At 34.6% G+C, this 26,817-nt stretch overlaps 2 protein-coding genes across 2 annotated transcripts; both read right to left on the minus strand.

The window, feature by feature from the left end:
* Positions 1 to 2,364: 2,364 nt before the first annotated feature.
* LOC145611127 (putative sesquiterpene synthase) lies at positions 2,365 to 8,686 on the minus strand. The gene is made up of 7 exons (XM_081666368.1): positions 8,500 to 8,686; positions 4,872 to 5,145; positions 4,030 to 4,408; positions 3,649 to 3,870; positions 3,391 to 3,529; positions 3,036 to 3,284; positions 2,365 to 2,909 (listed from the first exon to the last, which is right to left on the minus strand). Exons 1-7 carry the CDS (start codon positions 8,599 to 8,601, stop codon positions 2,616 to 2,618), a joined length of 1,659 nt encoding a protein of 552 aa, XP_081522494.1. The 5' UTR covers positions 8,602 to 8,686; the 3' UTR covers positions 2,365 to 2,615.
* Positions 8,687 to 19,885: 11,199 nt separating this feature from the next.
* LOC145610858 (beta-amyrin 6-beta-monooxygenase-like) lies at positions 19,886 to 23,072 on the minus strand. The gene is made up of 4 exons (XM_081666129.1): positions 22,850 to 23,072; positions 22,576 to 22,803; positions 21,847 to 22,034; positions 19,886 to 19,963 (listed from the first exon to the last, which is right to left on the minus strand). Exons 1-4 carry the CDS (start codon positions 23,070 to 23,072, stop codon positions 19,886 to 19,888), a joined length of 717 nt encoding a protein of 238 aa, XP_081522255.1.
* Positions 23,073 to 26,817: the final 3,745 nt, after the last annotated feature.

Below are 26,817 nucleotides of genomic sequence, written 5' to 3' on the forward strand. Positions count from 1 at the left end.
ATTATGTTTTGGGCTTACGACATGGGCTCTTATTTAGAGATGAGATATTTAAATAAGATCCATGCCTAGGGTTCCATGTAAGCAGTCATAATTCACACAACAGTGTATTTTGACATCAAGGCAACCAATCCCAAAACCCTAATTCCTCACTCTAACTCACGGCTATCTCTCTCCCACCTCGACCGTACGGCCAACCACCCTTAGTGGCGTGTGTGGTGGTTTGTGGTGGTTCATGGTGGTTCGTTGCTTGTTCTTCTCCGTAGAAGGTCAATTGAAGGGTTCAATTGCAACTAACTGGCATTAGTGGAGGTCTTAATCTGTGCCAGTGGACCAAGTAGAGGAATCACGCTTGGGGTTCTTTATCTCCCATTGTTCTTGCTCGATTGCACGTGGAATCACGCTTCAAAGGTACAATTATATGTTCTTTATGTGTTATGCATTAGATCTTGGGATTAGGTACTATATGAATATGATTCATGTTTATTCCGCAATTAGTACCTATAAACTCCTACATATACACAAACAGATAATGTATGAAAGAGCTGAGAAGGGGAGAGGTGGTACCTTAAGATCTGACTTTGAAAGGTGTCAAGCGTTGACCGGCTCTAACAGGTGGGCAGAAAGTCAGGCAGCTGTTTGTGATTAACACAGGCGGTTGTCAGACACTTTTTCTCTAGAAAACTTTTACTTTCTCTCTTTAGACTTTTTTGGAAACGTCCCAAATAAGGGGGAGTAAAAGTTATATTTATAGAGGGGTAATTCAGGGGCATCCCTATAAATTCCCTAGAAGATGAACAATTAAAACTGATCAACCAATCTGTGAGTAACAAGTGTCACAGATGCCATGTGGTGTGCAACGTCACATATGTGAGGGGCAAATGTTTTGGATAAAAATTACCCATGCCACGTGGCCCATTCAATAGGCAACACGTGTCAGCCCAAGATAAGTCCAAAGTGGACCAATCTCCATTCGACACGTGGCATTCCTAATGACTCTGCCTTCAAGGTCCAAAACCCGATAAAGCCCCAATGCGGTGCAACCCACCAGTCTTAGATTCCGTGACCTAAGAAAAGGCACAAATCTCGAGGATCCTAAGCTACAACTAGGGAGATTCCCCCATTTCGAGGGTACGTTCATTTATTACAAGCACCTGAATTCTCTCGCATTAGAGAAAACACCTGATCTCAGAATCCGAGAAAATCTCACTTTTATCGTTTTCGAACCTTTTTATATTTTTCAACCGATACTAACTTGATTGTCGGAGGCGGAGCTCCTACCAACCGGAGTATCCGTGTTTTTGCAGGTACACGGTGACGTAAACCTCCGAGGGACCTGAAAAACCCCAAAACATCAAGGGTTTTCGTTGTGCTGGTTGCTATGGGAGGGGGGTGGAGAGGTGGGAGGAGAGAGAATTTAGGGAAAAAAAAACGGGTTTAATAGGTTGTAGGTCAAATGGCCTGTTTAAAAAAGATGAGTGTTAAAAGTGGAATTATTTCTGGAATAATTGAAGGTATAATTGTTTTCAAGAAGACCACACAAAGGTGGGATTAAACTTTTTTATTTATCCAAAAAAAATTGAATCGTGTTACTTGTTGTACTGTCATATCCTCCCTAAATCCTAATCACGTTGTATAATTATTGTTGGACCCAATTTTGCAATGGGCACAATAAGTTTGTAATAAGATCACTATGAACATCATATATTGAGTGTTAGAATAAAAACTGTATATTGCTTTTCCTGTTTCCATTTGTTGATTACTTTTAAAATCTTATTGTGAGAATAAAATGGTCAAAATAGCCAACAAAAAGGAACTAATGAGTAGCATATTTTATCAATTAGAAGGTTTAAATTAAATAGCAAAAATTAGGGAATGGTGATTGGCGAGTAGCAATTATAATGGCGTGGTGAATATATCTTTATTTTCTCATTTTTTTTGAAAATATTGAAAAACTCTATGTCAACTTTGTTCCTACGTTTTTTGTAATTATATTGCACTTCAGTTTTTTTTTTTTTTTTTTATGTTTTTGAATAGATTTCTTATTTTATTTTAGTAATATTATTAATATTGTACATTTTTTTTCCAATTTGGTCAGTATATATTATTTCTCTTATTTGTTATTGGTGCTTTTTTTTTCCTTAATTTTTAGGAAAGCAATTAAAAAATTAATTTTGTTATCCACACATGACTAATTACATTTAAAAAATAATTTTTTTTTTTTTGGTGTTTAGAGAGCCACAAGGGCGGGGGTGAGAATCGATCCCAAGATCCCCTAAAATCGGGAGGGAAGCTCTAACCACTTGAGCTATCCCTCACTCTCATTTAAAAATAATTAATAAATATGCATTTGCTTAGAACTCTATATCAATCAAACAATGCAAGGACAAAGGAAGTACATTTTATTATTTGAATATTGTGATAATTGGGCTTCTCATCTGTGGGCCAAGGTAACTGCCTTTATTTTCCTGGCCCAACTACGGCATAGTGATACCTCTCGTTAGCTGGTAAAAAGAGGTGCGACATAAGAGTAGCAGCATTGCTTGGCTAATGCAATGGCTAAAGCATACGAAAACCTCAAGACGGGGTCTATCAATCTCAGGTAACTTAAACATTGGCTACATTATGATAGGATCGATAAGAACAGCTATAACTCTTGATTTCATGTACTTGGGATGAGTGTAGCCATCTTCACCTATATGATATAAATCTTGTATGACCCTTGAAAGGTTAATTACTTGATTTATAAGAGGTTTTGGAACGATAATTGGTCCAACAAGCTCTTCGTTTATGTCCTTCCACGCCTCCTCAATACGCACCTGAATCTCCTTGTAAGTTTCTTCCTCGGAGGTACCAAATTGTTTCATATAACATTCTACAGTGGAGGCAACATGTTCTCTTTCTTGCTCAAACTACAAAAGTCCAATAAATAATATGAAAATAAAAGTAAAATAAGTATTACTATCATCATAAATCATAATGATGATAATCAATTGAATACTAGCTAGTTTCATTATTAATTGATAAAAGGCGCGCACCTTATGGCCAGCAATGTCATCCAAGAGCCTAGTGAGTATGCATGAGGCTCTAGGAGCCTTAGAATTTTCATTGATCCATTCAAAAGCATCCTTAGTCACAATCTTTCCCAAGCCGAGAAAATGTATACAATTGATGTACAAGTAACCTGTGCTAACAATGCCATTCTTAAGGAAGTCATCATATGTTGGAACAATTTTTTTAAAACGCCATCTTGCTTCTTGTAGGTAACCTTGGCATGTCGCTGTCAGCTAGAAAATTAATGCATCTATTAATGCATCTATTAACATGTAGAAAAATGATACAACAATAAATTAAAAAGGCCACGATAGATTATCATCAAGCTTTTAATCGTACCTGTTGTCGTGCATATTGTACAGCATATGACTGTCCCTCTTTGGCTAAAACTTGCTCAATTTCATCAAATGTGTCAAGGGTCGCTTGATAAAACAACTTCATGTACTCAGGAATATCATTTACGCAGGTCTTGTCCCACCTGAATTTGCATCATTCATTAGTTAGTTCATTGTATGAAATGATCATTTACATAGACTACAAGAGATAGTAATCAATTATACGTAGAATATATATATCATATATGTACGTTACACGAACCTTTGCATTGCAACTGTAAAGGGTTCTAGCTCCTCAAGTGTTCCATAGGCATCATATATGTCATCGATGATAGAAATTATCCTGAACAACTTGTTCGCCCACATTCTAACACGTGAATATTTAGGCTCATAGTATGCGCCCAAAGTCCAGTAATAGCCCTCCACTACTCTATCCCGTGCAAAATCAGGCAATTTTATGATCGAGTCTAGGTCTCTTGCCCACCTGCTCCGCATCACAAATACATGGTATGTAAATACATGGTATGTATTAACGTTTCACTAAATCACTAATATAAGTTAAATACTAATTATATAGATGAAGAAATTATATACAAAGCAATACATCTTTGAATCCAAAATTTACATTGCATAATTACTATACCTGGTATAATCTCTGAGCTCCATTTTGTGCAATTCTTGAAGCAAATTGAAATCTAACTTTGCAAATCTTAACAAAGTTTTGTCATGAGAAGACTTTGATTCATAGAATGAGATCTGATACCTAGATTCTAGCCTAATGATCCGCTTGTGGAGAGGTAATGTTAAGGCATGGGCAATTTGTTCGGCCATATGAGAGCTTAGTTGGGTATCGGTAGCAATGGAAGTTAAACAAGCAGTGGAAAACTCAAGCGCGTTGTCAAGTAACTTCTCTCCATGTAGTCTAAGATATGACGCTTCATATAAGCACAATATACCTTGTACATCACTTACTAAACATTCCTTGAAGCTTCCATCCTCATCTTTGAATTTTGAAAAGACATCTGATTTTATTTATTAAGCTATGATGTTAATTATCTCAACATAAAAGGAATACAATGTTGAAAATCACAAACAACTAATAAATTTACTTTTGTTTGGGATAGAAGGTAATATGTGAAATTTGTGAAAAGCTAATATTTTGAAAGTTTTAATATCAAGTCACATGTTACAAAATCTCATATTATATTTTTTATTTTTATATAATGAACCATGGAATGTAGACATATATGCAGTCAAAGTTGTTCTAGTTAGCTACATGAAGAGTAAAGAGTCACAATTCTAGGAACGAATGTGATACATGTATGTACGTGACGAGTTTTGAATTTGATTGTCATTTTAAGCATATACTCATATCATAATTATATAGTACTAATTAATACAAAGTATAACAATTAATTGATGGAGCATGTAATCATTTACTTTTAACAAAGATTATGAAGAAGTTGACCAAAGTTGATGACGTACCACATGATACATAAAAGCCATGTTGTCGTAAGAGACGAAAGCGTAGAGAAACATAGTAGAGATCATCTTCAAAACAATCATCAGCATGCAACTTCTTGTAGAAATTAGTTAAGCTGTCTTCAATTTCACTCTCAAAGTGGTATGCGACTCCAAGTCGATGTATAGCATCTAGATACTCAAGTAGTTCCTTTGGGTCCTTAAGATCATATATAAACCTTTTCCGCACTAGTTCTTTGAGCTCTTTGGATTCTTCCTCCTTCTGCCTTTGAGTAACCTATCACCAATTTGTTTGAATATTTGCTTTAAATTGTCAGTAGTTAACTACTAAGAGAAAATATAAGTTAATATCCTGTATTAACAAAACTTGTTAAAATCAAGACTACTTTTGTAAAATTTATCAGCCACACACCAAGGGTAACTTTGTAAATTTAGTAGCCAACCCCCCTTTGTCTTCCCTCTATCACGGTATCACCACCACACAACCACTAGTACCACATGCTGCACCACCGCACAACCCTTAGCTTCGCCAGCCAACCACCACGCAATCACTAGCACCACCAGTCGACCCCCACTGAGCACTAGCACCACCACGACTGCCGCACCACCGCGATGAACACTACTAGCACGAGCGAATCCCTTTCCCTAAGGGGTTAGTATGGTCTAATTTTAATAGTTTGCTACTAAGGTATCTTTTGTTTGGCCGGCCGGCCAGCCACCTATTTAGAGCCGTGAAAGTGGTCGATCTTGAGCATGGCCATGGGAGGGGAGGAGAGAGAAGGAAATAATGTCATGTGAGGAGGAGAGAGAAAATTTGTTATATATGTTGGATTGATTCAAAGTATTCCTAAAGTTTAGGATAAGAACATGCTATTTATTTGTTAGTGGTCTTTTGTTAATTAGGAATCCTATAATTCATTTTCTAAGTATTAGCATAGCAGTTTGTTTCGTGGACCATTATCCCATTAGTGTTTCCTTTATTTTAGCTAGAGTTGGTTTGTTTGTTGCCTATATAAAGGCTTCTTTCATAATTAATTAAGGCAACATAATTTAATATCTTTTCCCTTAATAATTCAAAAATATAAACATGTTTTTGTTATTATAGGATATTAAATGTGTAGGAATATGCTCTATAAAGTGATTAACCAATTAATTAGTGTTAGTGCATAGTGGAGTGTTAAGAGTAGTGGGTTAATGTTAGCATGATCTAATGATCATGATGAGATCATATTGTGTTCGTTAATTTTAGCTTAGTTTTGCATTACAAATATTTGCTATATAGTACGTTCGTTTTTCAGTTGATTGAATATAGGTTAGTATATCTGTTATTCTTTCCCCTTGCTCATCTCTCTACTTATAATTTCAACATGCTATCAGGCGTCGAATTATATCGAGAATGAGGGATAGAATAGAAGTAAGCCAGTGTAGGCCATATTATGATGATCAATGAAATCATGGTGAAGAGAAGTGCTTCATAAATTCCAAAAAAAAAAGTTGTAGATACATGCAACAAGCTAACAAGTGCAGTTATGCGGAGAGAAGTGCTCCGATAGCAAAGCATTGTTGAGTGGTGATAATGTGCACCGGGAAAATTGTGTAGGTGATGATGAAATAGGCATAAAACAATGCTGTAAAAGTAAAAGTAATTTTCATTGAGGTAACGCATGAAGATAATATAGTTAACTCCTAAAGTATAGATATATGCTCTAATAAGTGATTAGTTTAAGCTTCCCTCAAAAAAAAAAAAAATGTACAAAAAAAGTGATTAGTTTATGCTAACGGAGTTTAGTGGGTTAATTTTAGCATGATCTAATGATCATAGGATCATGTTCTTTAATTTTAGCTTAGTTATTTGCACTATATATTGTTGGTATGTAGTACGTTTTTCAGTGCATTGAATACATAAAAAGTGCTGTTGTCAAAAGAATAAATAAATAAAAATAAATAAAAACTTTGTTGTCTTTCCCCTTGCTCGTCTTTCTATTTATAGTTTCAACAGTATTGACCCCAATCAATTACAGAAAGATTAGTATTAGAAGTAAATTAAATTAAACAAACCATAATTTTTAGATAATAAATTTTTGGGAGTAACCTCACGAATTTTATCTCTTGTAGCTAAGACTTGTACTTCATGATTAATGGATCATGTAAGTACAAGTTTTTGGAGTAACCGTCTCCTGGCCTAGCTGCGAGACCGACTTTATACATTAGTGATATGATATGATATGATTTGTAGATATGAAATATTGGTACTTTATCGAAAATAAAACTCTAACCTAACAATTTTATCCTAAATTTCTATCCAAATTTAATTAAAAATAGAAATTTAAACAAACTTTATTATCTTACAAATTGAATGTTATATAATTCTATCCAACGTGGCGCGATACTTGACGAAAAGTTGGAACGTCAAGTTATTGTCTCGTCACCTGACTAAAAGTTTAGCTTTATATATTAGTTATATGATATCAGTATATATATGTAGTACATCTTTATATTAACCAATGATTATCATGTACATAATTGCATTATAATAGTATTAAGTATTAATATTAGTTGTAATTGAATGATTACTAATTTGTAAATAAAATTATGATATAGTCAATTTGATGAGTAGATTTTTTAAGGAACATTAACTACATGTCTGCTTATGCTATTGTCGATAAACTAGTTCGTTTGAACTAGAATAGAGATAATATCAGTGGCGGATCCACTAAGGCACAAGGGGTAGCATGTGAAGAAAAAAAAAATTGATCAAAGAGACCTATTTTCTTAAATAACCGGTCTCTTTGATGAGGCTGCTATAACAAATGCCCACAACCGGGATTCTTTCCATGTTAAAATATAAGAGACCTGTTATATATAAAAATAGGTCTTGGCTTGTTTGGTATCATTTTTAGTTTTTAGTTTTCTGTTTTTTTTTAAAACTAAAAACCAAAAACAGGAAACAAGAAACAAGAAAAAGGTGTTTCCACTTTTTTGTTGTCAGTTTTCAAATTTATCATAATTTTAATAAGTCTAAATAATTTTTAATTCATTATGTGGCATATATAATATACTTTCAAAAAAACAAAAAACCAAAAAACAGAAAACCACATCAATGCCAAACGAACCCTAGGTTTTGAATTTTTTATTGAACCTAAACCTGCTTTCTATGTTAAAATAAAAGAGACATGTTATATATAAAACAGGTCTCAGGTTTCAGAATTTTTTTTATTGAACCCAAGTTCTGAATTTTTTTTTTTTTTTTGGTTAAAACAAATTACTTTTACTTATATTTGTACATTTTTTTTAAAGACACTTATTTAAGTTATAAAAATTATAAAGTTATAGAATCTACCAAAATGAATTTTTAAAATTTAAAGGCCAATTATTAGAAGATAATATACTAGTATATAATATAAAACTTTTTTCTAATTTTCCTCTGAATTCCTGGATCCGCCATTGATAATATAACATACTAGTTTGATATGTAATGTTTATCAATGTTGATACTCACATGTCCAAATGCATCGCGTGCATATAAAAGCTAGTATTAAGGAAATGAAAGAAGTATGTTTTACTAAACTACACTACAAATCGAGGAAACATACAATTATGTAAGAATCACAACTTTTTAAGAAAATGATACCTCATTCGAGGGAGTGTAGTTGAAAAAGAGATCACCCCAAATGTTAGGTTCAAAATTTACAAGCGGACGACCAATGTCTGCAGCCTTAGTTTTGCACTGCATATTCTCTAATAATACTTCCAGCTTTGTTTCAAAGGTTTTTGTAGAGAGAGTTTTAGTTTTTATACCTAGTACATTTTACAATTTTGGTTTTTTTAGTGCTTACCCCATTTTGGTTTTTTTAGTGCTTACCCCCGTTTTTATAGACAAGTTTCCGGGGGTCACGTTGACAACAATGAATATTAAATTTCTCATAGTTCTTTTTCAATTATAATGACCGTATGTTTTAATAAGTATTATATTTATTAAATGTGATCATATTTTAATAAGTGTTACACTTTTTCTATAGCAAAAAATAACATTAATATTCAATCCCCACTAAAACCCAATATTATCTTTTTCATTACTTTTTTATAAAATAATAACTCACTATATCTCTTTTATAAATTTTAGAACACCAATAATAATCCCATTTAGCTCTTATTGTATTTAATTCAATTAATTGTCTAAAATTATATGCAAAACTTTCTTTTTTGTAAATGGATAATTTTTTATCTGTAACACTTAATTAAAATACAGAGAGTATATTTTTGTTTTCCTACCATCTTTTTTTACTTTGCATTTGGAAATAGATTTTTTTTTTTTTTTTTTTTTTTTTTTTTTGGATATACAAGTAGATACTTTTGCTTCACTCCATCTTTCTTTCCATGAGGGGAATGCTTTTGCTAAAATGCTGCTTGGCATCTTGTGGATGAAAATAGAATAGTGCACCCGGTAAACAAAAACAGGCGGAAAGAACATACAAGTGTTGGAAAGAGAACACACCAATGTTGAGAAAAGAACGTACTTATGTTTGACAAAGAACAAACTTATACACGTTGGACAATATTTATTTTGAATTTGATAATTGTGTTCTTTGGGCATGAACTATATTTCCTTTACATTATAGCTTATGTTCTTTAACATATGTTGATTAAAATTTTTTTTTAGGTTTTGATAATACAAACTATGCTCCTTGAATTTGAGTTGTATGTTCTTTGAGATAATGAGTGACGCACAAATTTATTTTATTTTTTATTTTTTTTGTTATCATATATCCTATTTAAATTACTTTTATTATCGTATATCCTATTTAAATAATTTGTATTATTTTAATCCTTTTTTTAAAATCATATTCCTATATAATCAGTATGTTCTTTGCGTATGAACTATATGTTCTTTACTTTATAACTTATGTTCTTTTAACATATGTTATTTTGAAATTTAATTTTAAAATGAAATGTTGAATTATTATTCATCGAAAATAATTTTAGAGAGAGAGACAACTCAAATTATTATGGGAAGTTAAATTTTTAGAGAGAGAGAAAGCTATTTTTGGGAAATTGATATCTTTAGTATAGATTTTTCCGTTAATGTGTACTCCCTCCGTCCCTTAATTATATGCCTATTTTTTTTTCATATATTACTTTCATAATAGAGAGAAATAGACATATAATTAAGGGAAGAAAGGAGTAATTTTTCATGAAATTTTAATAAGTTTTTATCACATTCTTTTTGAAATGTCTTTATTTTTTTGGTAATTGCATGTTTTTTGTCAAACACAAACATGTTCTTTTTCCAACACCTGTATGCTCTTTTCATTTATATATATACATATGTGTATGTATATATATATATATATATATATATATATATATATATATACATATATATACACACATATGTGTATATATATATATATATATATATATATATATATATATATATAATATACACATATGTATATACATATATATATATATATATATATATATATATATATATATATATATATATATATATATATATATATATATATATATATATATATACATATGTGTATATATATTTATACATAAATACATACACATATGTATATATATTTTTTAACCAGGTGTACCATTGAAAAAACTTTACATTATACCTACCAAAAAAAAAAGTAATTTAGAACAATATCTTCATTGTATTAACCTAACTAATAAAGTTGTTCCCACTTCCCGGCACTGACTTCAGCTACCAAACATTAAACTAGGCAATATAAATCATTTTTTTTTGGGTGCTCATGAGGGGAAGTCCTCGGAAAAGAATATACAAAACAAAATAATTAAACTAGTGGGGGAACTAAACATGGCAAAGCCACACTAACAATATCATCATGCAAGATACGTCTTAAGGCTATACACGAGAGAATTGAATCAACTCAATCTTGTTAATCTTGATGACACCTTGGTTTGCAAGCCAATTTGCGACACGGTTAGCTTCACGATAAACATGATGTATTTCACCTTGCCAAGTAGTATCCTCAAGTAGCTGCTTACATCTTTGTAGAATATGATATCCTTGTCCTCGGTGAATCTTATCATTGTTTAGAGCTAGCTAGGACAGCAGTTTGACTATCCAATTGAATATGTCACCTTCTATTATGTCTATTTTAGCAATTAACACCTTTTGTTATGTCCATTTTTTCTTCTTATAAAATGGTCACAATTAGTCTTATTATATCTACAATGCAAATATATTTTTTGAAATTTTCAATCCAACATTAAATAAATATTATTCTAGAAACTATAAAATAAGAACAAAAATTATGTAAATGAAACTAAAAAACTGATAAATAAATAAATAAATAAATAAATAAAAAAGTTGATAAAACTATTTTATACCTTAAGTAAAGTTATATAATAAATTTCCTGGAAAAAATAGAAGAAAAATTAGAAAAAAATAATCTCAACTTTCATCAATTTTGGTAGAATTATTCAGGAATAATCCGAAATTTGGGGGTCTTCTTTTTTTCAATCCCAAATACTGGTTACCGGTTGAACGGGTTTCTTTTTTTGTTTTTTTTTAAAAAGCGACACGTGTCATGCGTTAATTGGTTAAAATAATATAAAAACAAAAAAAAAACAAAATTAAACAAAAAAGAGAAAACCACCACCCAAACCAATCCGGCCACCCACAAACTTATCTCCGACAGCCGCTACTACAATTCCCTCTCCTGCGCCGATTTCACCCCACCCCGAAAGCCAGTTTCCCCCTCCCCCAACATCGATGATGCGACCCACCTTCCTCCCTTCCTTTACCGCCGGCACCATCACTCGATTTCCAACCGTCACCACCACTCAAAACTCTTTTTCGAGCCACCACGTACCACCACTCGAAACCCCCTTTAAAACTCTCCCCAACTCCCAAAAACCCCCAAATACCCTTCCCCCACCATCGAAAACCCAAGTCGCTAGGGTTTTCGACGGTGAGAATGTGGTTGTTGGGGGGTTTTTGGGAGTGGGGGAGGGGTTTCTAGGGTGTTTCGACTAGAAATTGAGGGAATTGTGGGTGGAAATGGGTCGCAACTCCGGCACAGGGCATTTGGGGGGAAAGCGACGCACAGTTGGGGTAGGGGAAGGGAGGAGTTGGTGCGGCCGCCGGTGGCAGGTGGAGGTGGTGGTGGGGCCGGGGTTACGGTTGTCAGGTAGCGCATTAAGGGTTTTCATTTTTTTTTTAAAAAAAAAATTAGTTTTTTTTTATTTTTCTTTTTTTTGGACCAATTGCAGCTTGACACGTGGTACATAACCTGTTACGACAGGTCATTGGCTTTTGTTGACCGGTTTGGGATTGAAGAAAAATTAGACCCCCCAAAATTCGGATTATTCTAGAATAATCCAAAGTTGGGATTACTCTACCAAAATGGAAGAAAGTTGGGATTATTTTGTCTAATTTTTCTAAAAATATATTCCTTCGTTTCTTTTTATTTGACACGTTTCTTTAGTCACGTTTGCCAATGCACAAATCAAAACGTTAATATCTTTAGTTACCAATAAGTAAAAATTATAAAAGTTGATATTTTGAAAATATATACCGTGACAAACCTAACAAGACCCTACATGACTATATTTTCATTATGTATAAATCACAAAACATGGTCAAAGGGGAGTGTGTGAATAGTACTAAAGTCAAAATGTGTCAACTAATAAAAAACGGAGGTAGTATCAATTATGAACCATATAAACATGAAAACCTTATGGTAGTCATATTTCAAATGACTACTGTAAAATTTTCACTACCTATAACTTATGAGTAGTGAAAATTGAATATAATCGATCAGGTGAGATAATAATCGATCAGGTGGAGTAATGCTTACCATAAACGTAGCCTCCACATTACGTTTCCACCTTGAACGTAGTAAAATTTTATAAGTCCACTAACTTTAACCTAAGAAATCAAAAAGAGAAATCTTTAATGACTTTTGAACCAGTGCATCGCCTAACCCAAAATTTAGTATACAAAATCATCACATAGGCTAGACGACGAATTATACTGTCACAAGTCACAACAGCTATCATGCATAACTAGGGTATCAATTCGGGTAAACAGTTCGGGTTTGGGTTGGGTTTATCAGTTTCGGGTTATAACGGGTCGGTTTATAACAGGTTGAAATAATTAGCGGGCCGGTTTCAGTCGATTTTGAAAATTATCGGGTCAATTCGGTTTGATTTTTTTTTAATTGTAGTTTATATTCGGATCGGGTCCTTATCGGGTCGGGTTTTAGTCATTTCGTGTCATAATCAATTTGGGTTGAACCGGGTCGGTTTGAAAACGGGCTTAGCCCGTTTAATGTGGGTTTCGGTTAAAAACAATTCGTGTCTTAATCAGGACGGGTCGTAATTGGTTCGGGTCATAATCAGTTAGGGTTAAACTGGGTTGGTTCGAAAATGGGTTTCGGTTCAAAACAGATCGGGTGAAATCCTCATCGTTTCAGGTTATGAGTAGTTTAGATTGAACTTGGTTGGTTTGAAAACGAATTTACCCAATTTAAAGTGGGTTTCTAATCAAATCATATTGGGTTAAAATTGAGTCGGATGATTATCGAGTCGAATTAGTCAGATAACGGGTAGGAACGGGTCATGTTATAATAAAGTCAAGACATAAAGAAGTTGGGTTTATCGAGTAGTGGGTTGAAACGGATTATATTATAAACATATTGAGTAACAGGTTGTAAATGACTCAGTCATAACGGGTTACGGGTTTTAAACGGTTTGGTCTCAACAGGTTACGGGTCGTAAACGGTTTGTTCACAACGAGTTACAGATTATAACCGATTCGGTCACAACGAGGTACGTGTTGGAACGATTTAGGTTTATCGGGTTTTAATGGTTTTCGGTTTAAAATGGGTCGGGTTACTATCGGGTTTAGGCGTAATCGGTTTGGGTTGCTTTCAGTTTTGGGTTGTAACGGTTTGGCTGGATAACGGGTCAGGTTAGTAACGGTTCGCACAAATTCAGTTCAGTTCAGTTCAGTTTCGGGTTGGAAAAAATTGGGTAGGGTCAGTTTTCGATTTCCAAAAAAACAGGTTTTAAACAGTTCAGTTCCTTTTCGAATCGGTTTGAAACAGTCGGGTTTAACGGTTCGGGTCAAAAACTGACAGCTCTATGCATAACTCAAGTTGACCAAACTCTGTTAATGGTTATTCATCTCAAACAAGAAATAAAATTATTATAGATTAGAGATAGGATGTCTAATGTTTGATTAATGCTGAACAATATTCAATAAAATAAAATAAAATAAAAAAATGAGAAAGGAGTAAAAAAGATAAAGAATTTGTTATCTGTACATTATACATTTCGCGTTTGAAAAACAAATTACTTGTATCTAATAATATAATTTATTTTTAATATTTTTGGAAACCGCACTTAAACAACAAAATATGGTTTGGTTTGCGGCTTGGTATTGTCTACACCACACTATGCACAACCCTATATAAATTTCTTCCATTTAATATTTTTTTTAAAATTCGTGTAATTTGATTCATAGTAATTGTAAACATAAACAACATTATTTGGTTGTTTGATTTTTATCAATGTTATTTTCTCCGTCTGTTTATTTTTGTTATTCTTATTTACAATATTGACACTCCTTATAAAATGAGAGATGATCTTTGAAAGTACTGTCAATATGTGAAACAAAATATATTCTAGTTGGATCACTCATCAATACTTAATTATTTAATCTGTATTGATGATGAGTATTTTTTTAAAATACAACTTTATTTTTTCTTATAATATAAGAGGAAAATTTGCAAATTGCAGCCATTTAAAGTTCGTATTTTGCAAATTGCAGCCATTTAAAAAAAACTGCAAATTGCAGCCCAAAAGTTCGTATAAATTGTAAATTGCAGCCTGATTCAACTTTTTCATCGGTTTACATGTCGAAAAATCTTCTGAAAAGGTTTTAGAGGCCATTATAGCCCTCAGGGACCCGAATTGAGCTCGAAATTAGGAAAAAAAAATAACCCAAGTGTCTCATTTTTATAGTTTTCCATAAATCGATACATTTTTGTTACACAAAACGAGGCACTAACGTTATTTTTTTGCTAATTCCGAGCTTAATTGGGATCCTTAAGGACTAAAATAGCCCCTAAAACCTTAACCAAAGCTTTTTCGACATGCAAAACCGATGAAAAAGTTGAATTGGGCTGTAATTTACAATTTCTATGAACTTTTGGGCTGCAATTTGAATTTTTTTTTTTTTAAATGGCTTCAATTTGCAAAATACGAACTTTAATTTAAATGGCCACAATTTGCAAATTTTCCAATATAAAATTATAGTTATACATGATAAAAAAGTAATCACTGACAAAATATACATAGTCAAAAGGAAAATTTGTTGAAAACCATCTTATATATATATCTTCACACTTCCATCTTTTATTTTATCATTTCTCACTCCTTTCATGGCCGTGTTTTTTTAAGTGACACACTTCCTCTTTTAGAAATTCCTTACATTTTAATAATATATCTTCACCCCACCATCTCTTATTTTATCATTTCTCACTCCTTTCATGGTCCCCACTTCCTCTCACATTCTTTTACTTTATCATTTCTCACTCTTCCAAGTTCCAACCTACCCCACTAACATCTTATTTTATTAAAGTCAATAAAATCTCCTAAAACTCTGTGTCGGTCAAACTGTGTCACTTAAAAAAACACGAAGGGAGTACTTTTGTTCATGAATAACAATGAAATATTCACTCTACATTTCTACGGTTTGTCCTTTAATGTTTTCTCTTAATTTTATATGTAACGATTACACTTTTTTAAGATATAAACCATTTGAAAGAAAAAAGATTTGAAAGGGGAAAATCATGACAGCTAGTTTACGCATCAATTCTTGTAGGGGCGTTATCACATGGGTGCCTGAGCAAAATTAAAGTCATGTCCAAATTATAGTGGGTCGTGTAAATGGATATAAGATTTTAGGGTTAGTCTAACCTTATTGGTTTGCCACACATTATTTGGACCATAATCTAGCGAGCCAAGCGAGGGTAATGTACTAGTGTCGAATAAGAACCACAACTTACAATGACAACAATGTACAATTTTCGAATAAAATATCCAGTGCACGATGACAGCAATAAAAATGTGTGTGATAGTTGACATCGGACAATATGTGCCATTTGGACCATAATCTAGCGAGCCAATCGAGGGTAATGTACGATCGAATAAGAACAACCACAACACACGATGATAACAATGGCAACGTGGGTGATAGTTGACATTAATATGTGTCATTCCATGCATAAAGTATTTTGGAAATTTTGATAATGCATTTCATAATTGACACTTGATAACAACATAACAATGTGATAAATGTTGGGGGGATAATATATGCCAATTCATGAATTATTGTGCACTTTAGATGCTTTTCATCAATAATGCTCGTTTGGATGTTTTACTAACACTCGTTAGAAATCTAGGTGGATATTTGGATACCGACCTAAGAAAGGTGCTTCAATGGATATGCTAGAGCTATAATCTGATGGCTTCGTCGTCAAAATAAAAGAAAATCCAAGAAAAAATATTTAAATGAAGGGATTGATTAAACATAGATTGTGTTTGGATATACTCAATTCATTTCAAATGAAAGATTTCAATTTCAAAATTTGATTTCTAAGAATACAACTCTAATATATTTGTTTGGGAAATAGTAGAATTTCAATTCCTGGATTTCAAATTCCATCTAAAGTACGAAAAAGAATAGATTTATAACAGATATGCAGATTAATTTTAACATTGAAAAAGTGATTTTACTTACTTAATTAGTGGATAATTTTTAATTGAAGGAACGAACAAAATTTTAAAAGAAAAAAAAATTAACAAACAAAATTGACTAATTTATAATTGTATAAAATCTGGAACAATTTTTAGCGTCAATTTCTTCCAAAAAAAAATAAACAAAAAAACAAAAAAAAACAATTTTACGCTATTTAATTAATAGTGTTCTCTATTTTATTATTAAAATTGTAGTGTAATTATTTTATGTGAATCCAAAATCAAAGCTTCTACTTAAGATTACGTACAAACTCTAAAAATGTTTAAAATGAAAGGATTAGTTAACCTTAAAGGGTGGGTGTTGTGTTTGTTTATAATGTTTCTCTGCTCCCTTGATAACAAAATATATGAATTTTATAAATTTACCCCCACTTTGCCACATGACAGTTTACCAAAACATGCCAAGATGAGAATATAATAATCTTAAATTTCTCTATTTGGAATTGGATTGATGTTCATACACTTTCTCTATTTAGGGCCTTTGGTTCTCTTCATTTCAGTTCAGCTTCAATAAGTTCAGTTCAGTTCTTATCTTTATTTTCTTCTTTCATAAAATATTCAGTTCAGCTCCAATAAGTTCAGTTCAGTTCTATTAAGCCCAATTCAGTTAATCAGAATAGGTCCTAATTAGATCAAAGTTCATGCATGCTAGGTTTCATAAAGATTAACAGAAAAATAAGAACGAAGATAGGAGAGAATAGATATATGAGTAAATTAACTTTCTCTAATTCATCTAAACTAAGGGCCTGTTCACATTTACTTAATTTCAGTCTAGTTTAGTTCAGTTCAGCTCTAATCAGTTCAGTTCATTTCAGCTCCAATCAGTTAAGTTCAGTTCAGCTCCTAATTTCCCTCTCTCATAAAATATTCATTTCAGCTCAGTTCAGTTAAGCTCCAATCAGTTCAGTTCAGTTCAGCTCAGTTCAGTAAATGTGAACAAGCTCTAATTTTTATATATTGAAAAATTAATGTAATTGAAAGTAAATTTACCAAAATACATATGTTGATCTTAAGTTTTGATGATGACTCAAGGAACCTAAGCAAACCCATAAGGGCTTTAACTTTTGTCTACTAGCTTTGATGTACTTGACAGGTTCTTATATGCAACTTAAGTCAGAATGGAGCATGGAACAAGGTCTAGGAAGAGCTGTGGATAAGCATAGAAGACAATCAGAAGCCAAGTTCCTTGAGTGAGGAACTGAAGCTCCAGAGTCGAAGCTTCACTGAGTTCCAAGGAGTCTATTGTATCTTTATTATTTATTTTAGACTTCTTGTATATATGTTAAGTACATTGTTATTTGATAGGGTTTAAGTGGATTTAATTTCAGTTTATAAAGATTTTATTTTCCTTGGTTTAAAAAGATTTTATCTTATTTCGGAAAATTATCTTTTAAGTAAAAATATCTTATTTATTAAAATATTTTCTGGTTTGATTTCATCCTAATATTTTGGAAAATCTGACTTGGTAAAACTATTTTTAAAACGGCTTTTTACTTGGTCAAGGAGGTTGAGAAAATAAAGGAACCGCTCCCTTATTGTGTGCTTCAGCTTGCTGCCCAAGCCTCCACGAACTGCACTTCCTTATTTCATGGAAGTTGTGGTGTAGTGGGAGTTAAGGCAGACGTGAGGTTTCCAACTGCTTTCCTCTTGTATAAATAGGATTAGTTTTCTGTTTTGAAAAGTACACTTGACCATTACAATTTCTAAGCTTTTTGAAAAGAGTCAAAATCCACTTAAGTCCTTGAGTGTCTTTGTACTTAGCATCTTAGAGTTTTAACTTGAGTTGTATTGGGGTAGAGTTTGGGTAAACTCTAGAGTATTTAGATTGCTTTGAGTGAAGCAAGGAGAAAGAGAGAGATTTGAGAGCTCAACTGATTGAGGGATCAGTTGAGGGGGAACTTAAGTTCGTAGAGGAACTTGAGTTTAGAGTCTTAATTTGTAATAGGTTGTTTGCCCTATTATTATTAAGAGTTGAGTTTAAAATCCCTTGTGGTCGTGGTTTTTCTTCTTGATTAGGGCCAAGAAGTTTTCCACGTAAAATCTCTCTTGCACTTTAAAGTTTTTGTTTAAGTTTCTTTAAGAATTCCGCAAAAATTACCCTAGTTCCTCCACAATACAATTCACCCCCCCTCTTGTATTGTTCATTCAAGTCAACAGTACAACATCCTTGTAAGCGAGCTTTTGTATCCTTAGAATGTTCTTCTATTGGTGTGTTTAAATCAAAAGAGGCTTCAAGCCTTCAATGGTTCACTAGCATTTATATTTGCATAAATATGTATGTGCATCCGTCTATCAATATAACTATCTCGAGAAGTGGGCTAATTTTTGCTCGCAGCCCGCCAAGTGATCACCACTAAAACTTTATGTTCTTTGTAATGCCATGTTCTTTGTCAAACACAAACATGTTCTTTTGTCAAACATAGGGTTCTTTTTCAAACACATTCAACCACCTAAGTAACCATAAAAAAGAAAATGCTCTTTCTGTAAAGACTTTTTGTTCTTTGTATTTCCATATTCTTTGTCAATCAAACACAAACATGTTCTTTTGTCAAACACATGTTATGTTCTTTTTCAAACACTAGTATATTTTTTTTTCGCCCATGTTCTTTAAAATATGTATAATGTTCTTTCCGGGTGGACCATGCGGGTGCACCTTGCGCATGGTCCACCCGGGTGCACTATACTATTTTCATAAGTTGGGTAATTAGAATATTAAAAAAAAACTGTAAAAACAAATGTAGTGCAGCTAATAGTTTATTAAAAAATAATGTTATGTTTGAATAGGGACCATAAGAAAAAAGAAATATAATATTAAAAAGGAAATAAAAAGTAGTTTTTAAATTCGCTAACAAAAGAAGTGTACTGTAACACTTAAAAAAAAACACGAACGGAACATATTCATGTAGGTTCTTAACTTCTTATTCAATTTGTCTAGATATATACGTACTTTCACAATATTAACTATTAGGAAAATTTGTAAAATATAATCTACTATTGTACTCAAGTTTTTTACAATACTACCAACATTTTTGTTTATTTTATTTTACCACCATCTTTTTTTCAAATCCTTAAAATTTATCACCAACTATTTTTCAAACTGTTATAACTATCACCATGATGTCACTGTGGTCCCCACCAACTACGTACCTTATTCTTATTTTCCCACTCCATTCTCACTATTTTCTCCCCTGTCCCCACCCCCCTCATTACTCCCCTTTCTCATCTTTAACTCTCAATTTTGGATTCTCACCCACCCCAATTGAACGTGAAATCCTAATTATTGCCTATAAAATTTGCAAAAGAAAAAGAAAAAAAAGGAGAGAATCGTGAAATTAGAGAGGGAGAAGGAGGGAAAATAAGAAGATCAGGTAGTTATATATATGGACCCATAATGACGTCATGGTGGAAATTTTTAAGGATTTGAAACAGATAGTGGTATTATAAAGTTAAAAAAAAATTGTTAGTGGTATTGTAAAAATTGGATACATAGTAGGTGGTATTTTATAAAATTTCCTAACTTTTTACGAAGAAAAATTACAATTATTCTTAAAAATGAAAGATGTAATTATAACTACGTACTAAAAGGAAACATTGATATTAATAATCTCAACTTTTCTTCATCCCTTTTAATAATTTAAACTTTAGATTATTCTCAAATGATCCCAACTTTGGGGGCTGTTTTCTTTCTTCAATCCCAAACTGGCCAACAAAAGTCAATGACCTATTATGTAAGGTTAATTGACACGTGTCAAATCCTAGTTGGTCTAAAAAATTAAAAAAACTAAAAAAAAAAAACCAGCAAGCCTCCCCTTCCCCCACCGGCCCACCCTAACCTCCACCCCACTACCCAGCCCGTCGCCCTTCTCTCGTAGCTTGCCATTCCTCTTCCACCCTTGGCGTCGCCGTTTTCTGCCCTCCCCGAAACACCCTCCCATTCCCCCATGCAACCACCAAGGAAACCCCTCCTCCACTAGCAAAAACCCCAAATTGCTCCTCCCCCGCCCTATAAAACCCTAGCGGCTAGGGTTTTCAATGGTGGGTCGGGGGAGTGGTGTTTGGGGGTTTTCAAGAGTGGGGGAGGTGATTTTAAGGGGGTTTTCGGGAGAGGGGGAGGTGGTTTTAAAGGAGTTTTGAGTGGAGGAAGAGGTTTCAAGCGAGGTTGGGGTTTTCCAATTGAAAAAGCTAGCCGGAAAAGGAGATTAGGATGGATATTGGGGGTTTTCGATTGAGAAAGCTATCCAAAAAAGGTGGTAAGAAGGGCGGTGGAAGAGGGGTGGGTCACAGCATCGACGGAGGAAGGGGGAAACCGCTACAAGGGATGGCAGATGGGCTTGTTGGCTTCAAGGGTTTTGGCTGGGTGTTAAATTTTAATTTGGTAACCAATTAAATTAACTTGTCACACGTGTCACTTAATAAATTTTTTTAAAAAAAATCCATTCAACCGGTCATTGGTAATTGAGATTGAAGAAAGTAAACAACCTCCAATGTTGGGATAATTTCGGAATAATCCAAAGTTAAGATTATTTAAATAAATAGAGCAAAGTTATAAATATCAATTTTACATAACTAATTATAATATAACATTTGATATTAAATTTTTTTTTTTTTGAAGGAAACATTTGATATTGAATGATATAAAATGTGCATTAACAACCTTAAAAATTCTAACATTACAATCAAAACGAGTACATATATGTGAACCAAAAGACCACAAAAAATGCATCATGTGGAAGTTCAATATTTTACAAAGCAATATTGATAAAAGGTTCAAACCAATTAACGACTAAATTGGATGTGGGTGAAAGCGAATCCGGAGTCCGTCAACTAAGTAGGGATCAGGTTTATAAATAATCTTTTCATTGGGATTAGCTTTTGAAAGAGTAAATCGAATCACAACATTGTGTATATAAACCAGAGTACTAATCCGAGCAAGCTCCCTCCCGCAGCAAATGTGCATTCCTCCTCCGAAGGGTACAAATGCACGAGGCGGCAATATATTTTTAAATCTTGTAGGGTCAAATTTCTCCGGATTTGGAAAGTACGTTGGACCCATATGTGTTGTATATACATTCCAGTGTACCTAATTCAACAAAACCTAATTGTTAGAACATGTAAATATATACTCCCTTCGTTGTTTGTAAGTACCTAAATCTGGCTGCACACGTACCTTCGCTCCTTTGGGGATAGTATAGCCGGCGTAAGAGATGTCTGTGATGGCTTCTCGGAAACCTCCAACTCCAGGAGGTTTTAATCTCATTGTTTCACATGCCACATTCCATGTATACTTCATGCTTTGAATATCTTTCCAGTTCAATAGCTCCCCTTCTCTTTTCGATTTTGCAATCTCCAATTGCTCTAGAGATTAATATAATTAAGCTTATTAAAATGCGTTTTTAAGATGGATGCAATACTTATATATCTCGATTTGATCATCTTTGGCGATTGGGATATCAAGGGTTTGGTTAATTAAAGTAAGCAACTATAAAATAAATGAAAGTGGAGTTTAATTGATTAAAAGTCAATTAAGTGGAACTAGAATCGTGAATTAAATTACGATAATCAAGAGGATGAGATCCCTCAAATTAATCAATCTCTTGAATTTAGTGTGGGTGACTGTGCGTGCACGTTTTGGGGGACCGAATAAGGAATTTAATTTTGACTTTGTTTTATTCAACATACTTATTTAACTACATACAAAGTATTTATTACTTTCTTATTTTAGAAATATAAAGATTAAACCTGATCTGGTTTATTTTTTAATATCAAAACAAATAGTCATGAGAAAAAACCTCAAGTGTTTCAATTATTATGGGACGGATAGAGGAAATTGTAAATTAAACTTATGCATTAATTACTATAAAAGCTAAATTATTGCAATTAAAAAATAACTTCATACCTTGTAAGACTTTTGCATAAACATCAGGATATTGAGCAAGATAATCTATTATAAATGTTATCAACGAACTTGTAGTATGAAACCCTGCAAATAGGAGACCGATCATTTGACCCGCTAATTCCTCGTCGCAAATTGAGTTGAAATCTTCTTCATATGAAGCAATAAGCAATTTGCTCAACAACTCTTTGCCAATGATATTGATATCAATATCCACATTATTGGCCTTTGCTGATAATATTTCTGCTCTTACTCTTCATTAAATCCATAAGCTTGCCTTGAACAACCTTCGACGCCTTCAAAGCCTGGTTATATGATGTACCAGGCAAATTCACTGGCACGGAAAGAACTCTCTCGGCCAAAGTGTAGAAGGGTTCGGCGATTTCCCTTGCTAGATCTTCGTTTGAGCTAATCAAAAGATGAATAGCATTAGATAGAGTGAAGTCTTTCGATAAAGGTTGGACCTTTACCTCGTTATAAGGATTCCAATGTTTTTCCATGTGCTCACTTGCCCTTGAATGCATGACGCCTACACAATCTTGAATGGATTCGAGCCGAAAGAATTTGTGTAATTGCTTCATGAAGAATATCCATGTAGGTGATGTATCATCAACATTTTTTAGTGAAAAGGCTCTAGCAACACATTGTGGTAACCAATTTGTGAATTTTGTTTCATTCGAATAAATGAACTTGTTACCTGATGGACCGCAAAAAAATACGATGTTATGCCCACCAAAGGACGTTTGAAAGATGTCCGGGGAGTGCTTCATCATCTGATCACGTACAAATTTAGCAGGGTTCGAACTGAATTCCAAAGTTTCACCAAGTATCGGCCATCCAGAACTACCAGGAGGTTGATTTGAAACATGACCATGCTTTTTTAATTTATTAAAAATTAATAGGGTGAGGATTGTAAGAGCACCAACACCTAACAAATAAATTGAAGTCATCCTTTAATTTGGACAGTGAATGATAGCTCTTTGTTAAAGGAATTGGACTTTTGTTTTACTTGTAATCGATGTGAGGAAGATAAATTAAAATGATTATATAATGTTGTTGGGCTAATAAAATACTACATATCAAATTTCGTATGTATATTTAAAAAATTGGAATTTGTTTTAAAAATCGGTTACGTAAATCATAAAGCAACATTTTAAATTTACCTATTGACTTTCACTTAATCTATACTTAGTGTTTATGCTAATTTTTGTTGAGTGGGATTGAATATCAAAATCTAGGCTACGAATCAACTAAATAAAATCGAAAGCAAATAACAACGAAAGCAATAAAATGACACAAGGAATTGTTGACGCGGAAAACCCAATGAAGGTAAAAACCGCGGGTAGAATGAGGATCTACCAAACTTTCACTATGGCAAAAATGTAGGAAAAATGCGTACAATAGGTGTTTTTAGCTTATGAGTTACTAGGTTGCAATGTGTCAATGTTCGTAGGTGTCTCCCCTTATATACAAACGTTCCGAATTGAATTATAGCCGTTGCTTGGAGATAAAGTTCCAATCCTTGATTCCCGGAATTCAGTTGGTGAAGTATCTTTTCTGTTTTGATCTTCAACGGACTAAAGAAGGCTGGGTTAGACCAAGTCTCCTAGCTGATCTTCTTGCGGAGAAATAGGAAACTGGTTAACTGACTTCGTCTCCCGTCCATGACGAAGGGTCGTCGTCGCTTGACTTTACTTTGACCGACGTTGACTTACATCTATAAATTTTTACCCATAACAATTTGCCCCTAATTGCTAAATGTGGATTGCCACATACACGTTTGGCAATTAAAAAATAAAAAAACAATAAAAAACAAAAAAGGAACAAGGAAAATAAAAAAATACAAACAAACGTGGGTTTACTTGGGGGCGTTTCCGTCATTTCGTGTGGAAGCACGTTCTCCTATGAGCAGTTACTCCATTCTCCACTTTCTCACTCTAACCGTCACTTCTCTGCCTTAATTACTGCAGCACGCTTCCTCCTTCCCCAAATTTCTACACCATTCCTTCTTCTTTCTTTGCCTTTTCTCTCTCTTTGGCACAGATTTTTTCTCGGTGGTAGCGTGCGGTGGCGATTCAGAGCTTCAAGTGTCTTCGTTTGCCAGGTAATTTCTTCAATTCACTTTCTTTTGTTTGTTAATTTCTTGGGCGAAATGTCGAGCAAAATTCCCAAAACTAGAACTAGGTTTTCCCTTCGTATTGTTGAAAAAAGAGAGACAGTTCCTCCGCAGACAAAACCAATGACCCAATCAAGATCATCCATGGCGCCGGAGATGAGAAACGACTTTATCAAGATGGCGAGTTTTCCCGACACAACCTTTGCGCACATTCCGGGCCCTGGTCAGACAGTGAAGGACTGCCCGGAAGGTTTCGTAGTATTCTATAGGTATCCATTCGCAGAGATGGGGATTACATACCCTTTCCTGCCTTTAGTGAGGTCATTTTTGGAAGTTTTGGGTATCAGCCCTGGTCAGTTAATGCCTTCGGGTTGGAGAATTCTTTCTCTGATCGCAGAAAAGACCAAAGACTGGGAGGAACCTTTTACATTGTCTGACCTAGCTGTAGGATATGGGATGAAAATGGGGGAAGATGGATTCGTCAGCTTGACCAAGAAAGGAAGTAGGTTAGTTTTGAACAAAGATGTGAATGATAGGGGGTGGAAGAAATGGTTTCTTTTTGTAAAGAGAGTGTCTCTGGGTGTCGAAGGCTCATGGTTGACGGAAGGTTGGCCGTTGAAGGGTAAGTGTTTATTTTTCAATCGTCGTTAGTTAAACTCGAATTGGCTAAATGGGTTGATCCTGGCTTTACTTTTGCAGAATTGGATCTTGGACTTTCGGAATCGTCGGAGACATCATCGGCGAACGTGAAGAAATTCCTCTCCCTCAGTCCTTCGGCCAGGACCTTCGTGAGGAAGAAGAAGACGACGGCTACACTGCCAGTGCAAGAACAGGGGACGCCGACGAACACTTCTCAACAAGTCGAAGACTCAGAAGAGACAATGTCAACTCGTAAGCTTTGCGTTGTCTTTTGGTTTTTTCTTTGTATTTTTCATATCTTAGTTCGTGTGTTCATTTGCGGTGTTTCGTGACTTTGGCAGAATCTGCTGCCCCAGGTGCTCGTCGAGGACGAAGCTTGTCCCAATAGGAGGCTGAACTGCGCATGAGAAGGAAGCGAGGTCTTCCTCTTCCAGATCAGCAGCCAATGTCCGCGCCTGAGAAGGTGGAGACGGTGCCGACTCCAGTTCCTCAGAGGACTGTCGACGACTAGGGGACCATAACTTTGTCGCCGTCTCCTCCTCCTAAACACCAAAAGGTTGACGACGAGCCTTCAGTACCAGACATCCTGGCGCGCTTTCCTGCCAACTTTTTGGAGATGCGGAAGGGCGATCAGCACTCTCTCTTCCCTGCCTTGAATCAGCTGCTATTTCCTAAGTATAGGGAGCTTTTGGCTGGAACTTCTGCGCTGGACCTAGCTTCTGAAGCAGCGTCGGCTCATCTCTACGTAAGTTTATTGTACGGCTTTGTTTTGTTTGGCTTGTTGAATCAAAGTTTTTTCTAGTTTATAATTTGGGATGTGTTTGGACAGTGTTTTCAAAATTCATTGGTGTTGAGGGACATGGTGATTGGCTTGGCTAAGGAGATAAAGAGGTTAGACAGTGCTGCCAAGAATGCTGAAGATCAACGAAGGACTGATGTCAATGCTTTTCAAAGGACGAAAAGGGAGCTGGACGACGCCAACAAGAAGGTGGACACTTTGGAGAGTCAAGTGTCAAACCTACAAAAGAAGGCTGAGGAGGAAGCTAGTCAGTTGAGGGGGCAGTTGAAGGAGCAAGCCGAGAGCTTAGAGGACAAGGTCGGGGTCATCGCTGCTAAGGAGGAGGCTCTGACGAAGGTGAACGGGGATCTGACGACCGTTCAGAAGGAGTTGGAGGACGCCTTGGACGACTATGCTGAGCTGGAGATCAAGCTGAAGGCGAAGCTTATGAAGCAATTTCTGGATGGGAAGGCTTCAGAGTGGCGTCCCCAGGAGGTGATCGACCGTTTTCTGGCTAACGGTGGGGATCTCAAGGAGTTAGAGGAGGATACGGCAGTGGCGTCGACTGCAGACTCTGGCCCAGGGCCTTCCATCATCGTTCCTCCACCAGCTGTCGTGGACGAGGTTCAGCTTCCCGTCGTCGAAGATCAACCTGCTACTGACGTGGGTCAGCCTTTGGAGGGTGCAGAGGAGTTGCAGGTCGAAGGTGTCG

This window comes from Chenopodium album, chromosome 24 (genome assembly GCF_948465745.1).
Source record: "Chenopodium album chromosome 24, dcCheAlbu1.1, whole genome shotgun sequence".
NCBI classification, from domain to species: domain Eukaryota; kingdom Viridiplantae; phylum Streptophyta; class Magnoliopsida; order Caryophyllales; family Amaranthaceae; genus Chenopodium; species Chenopodium album.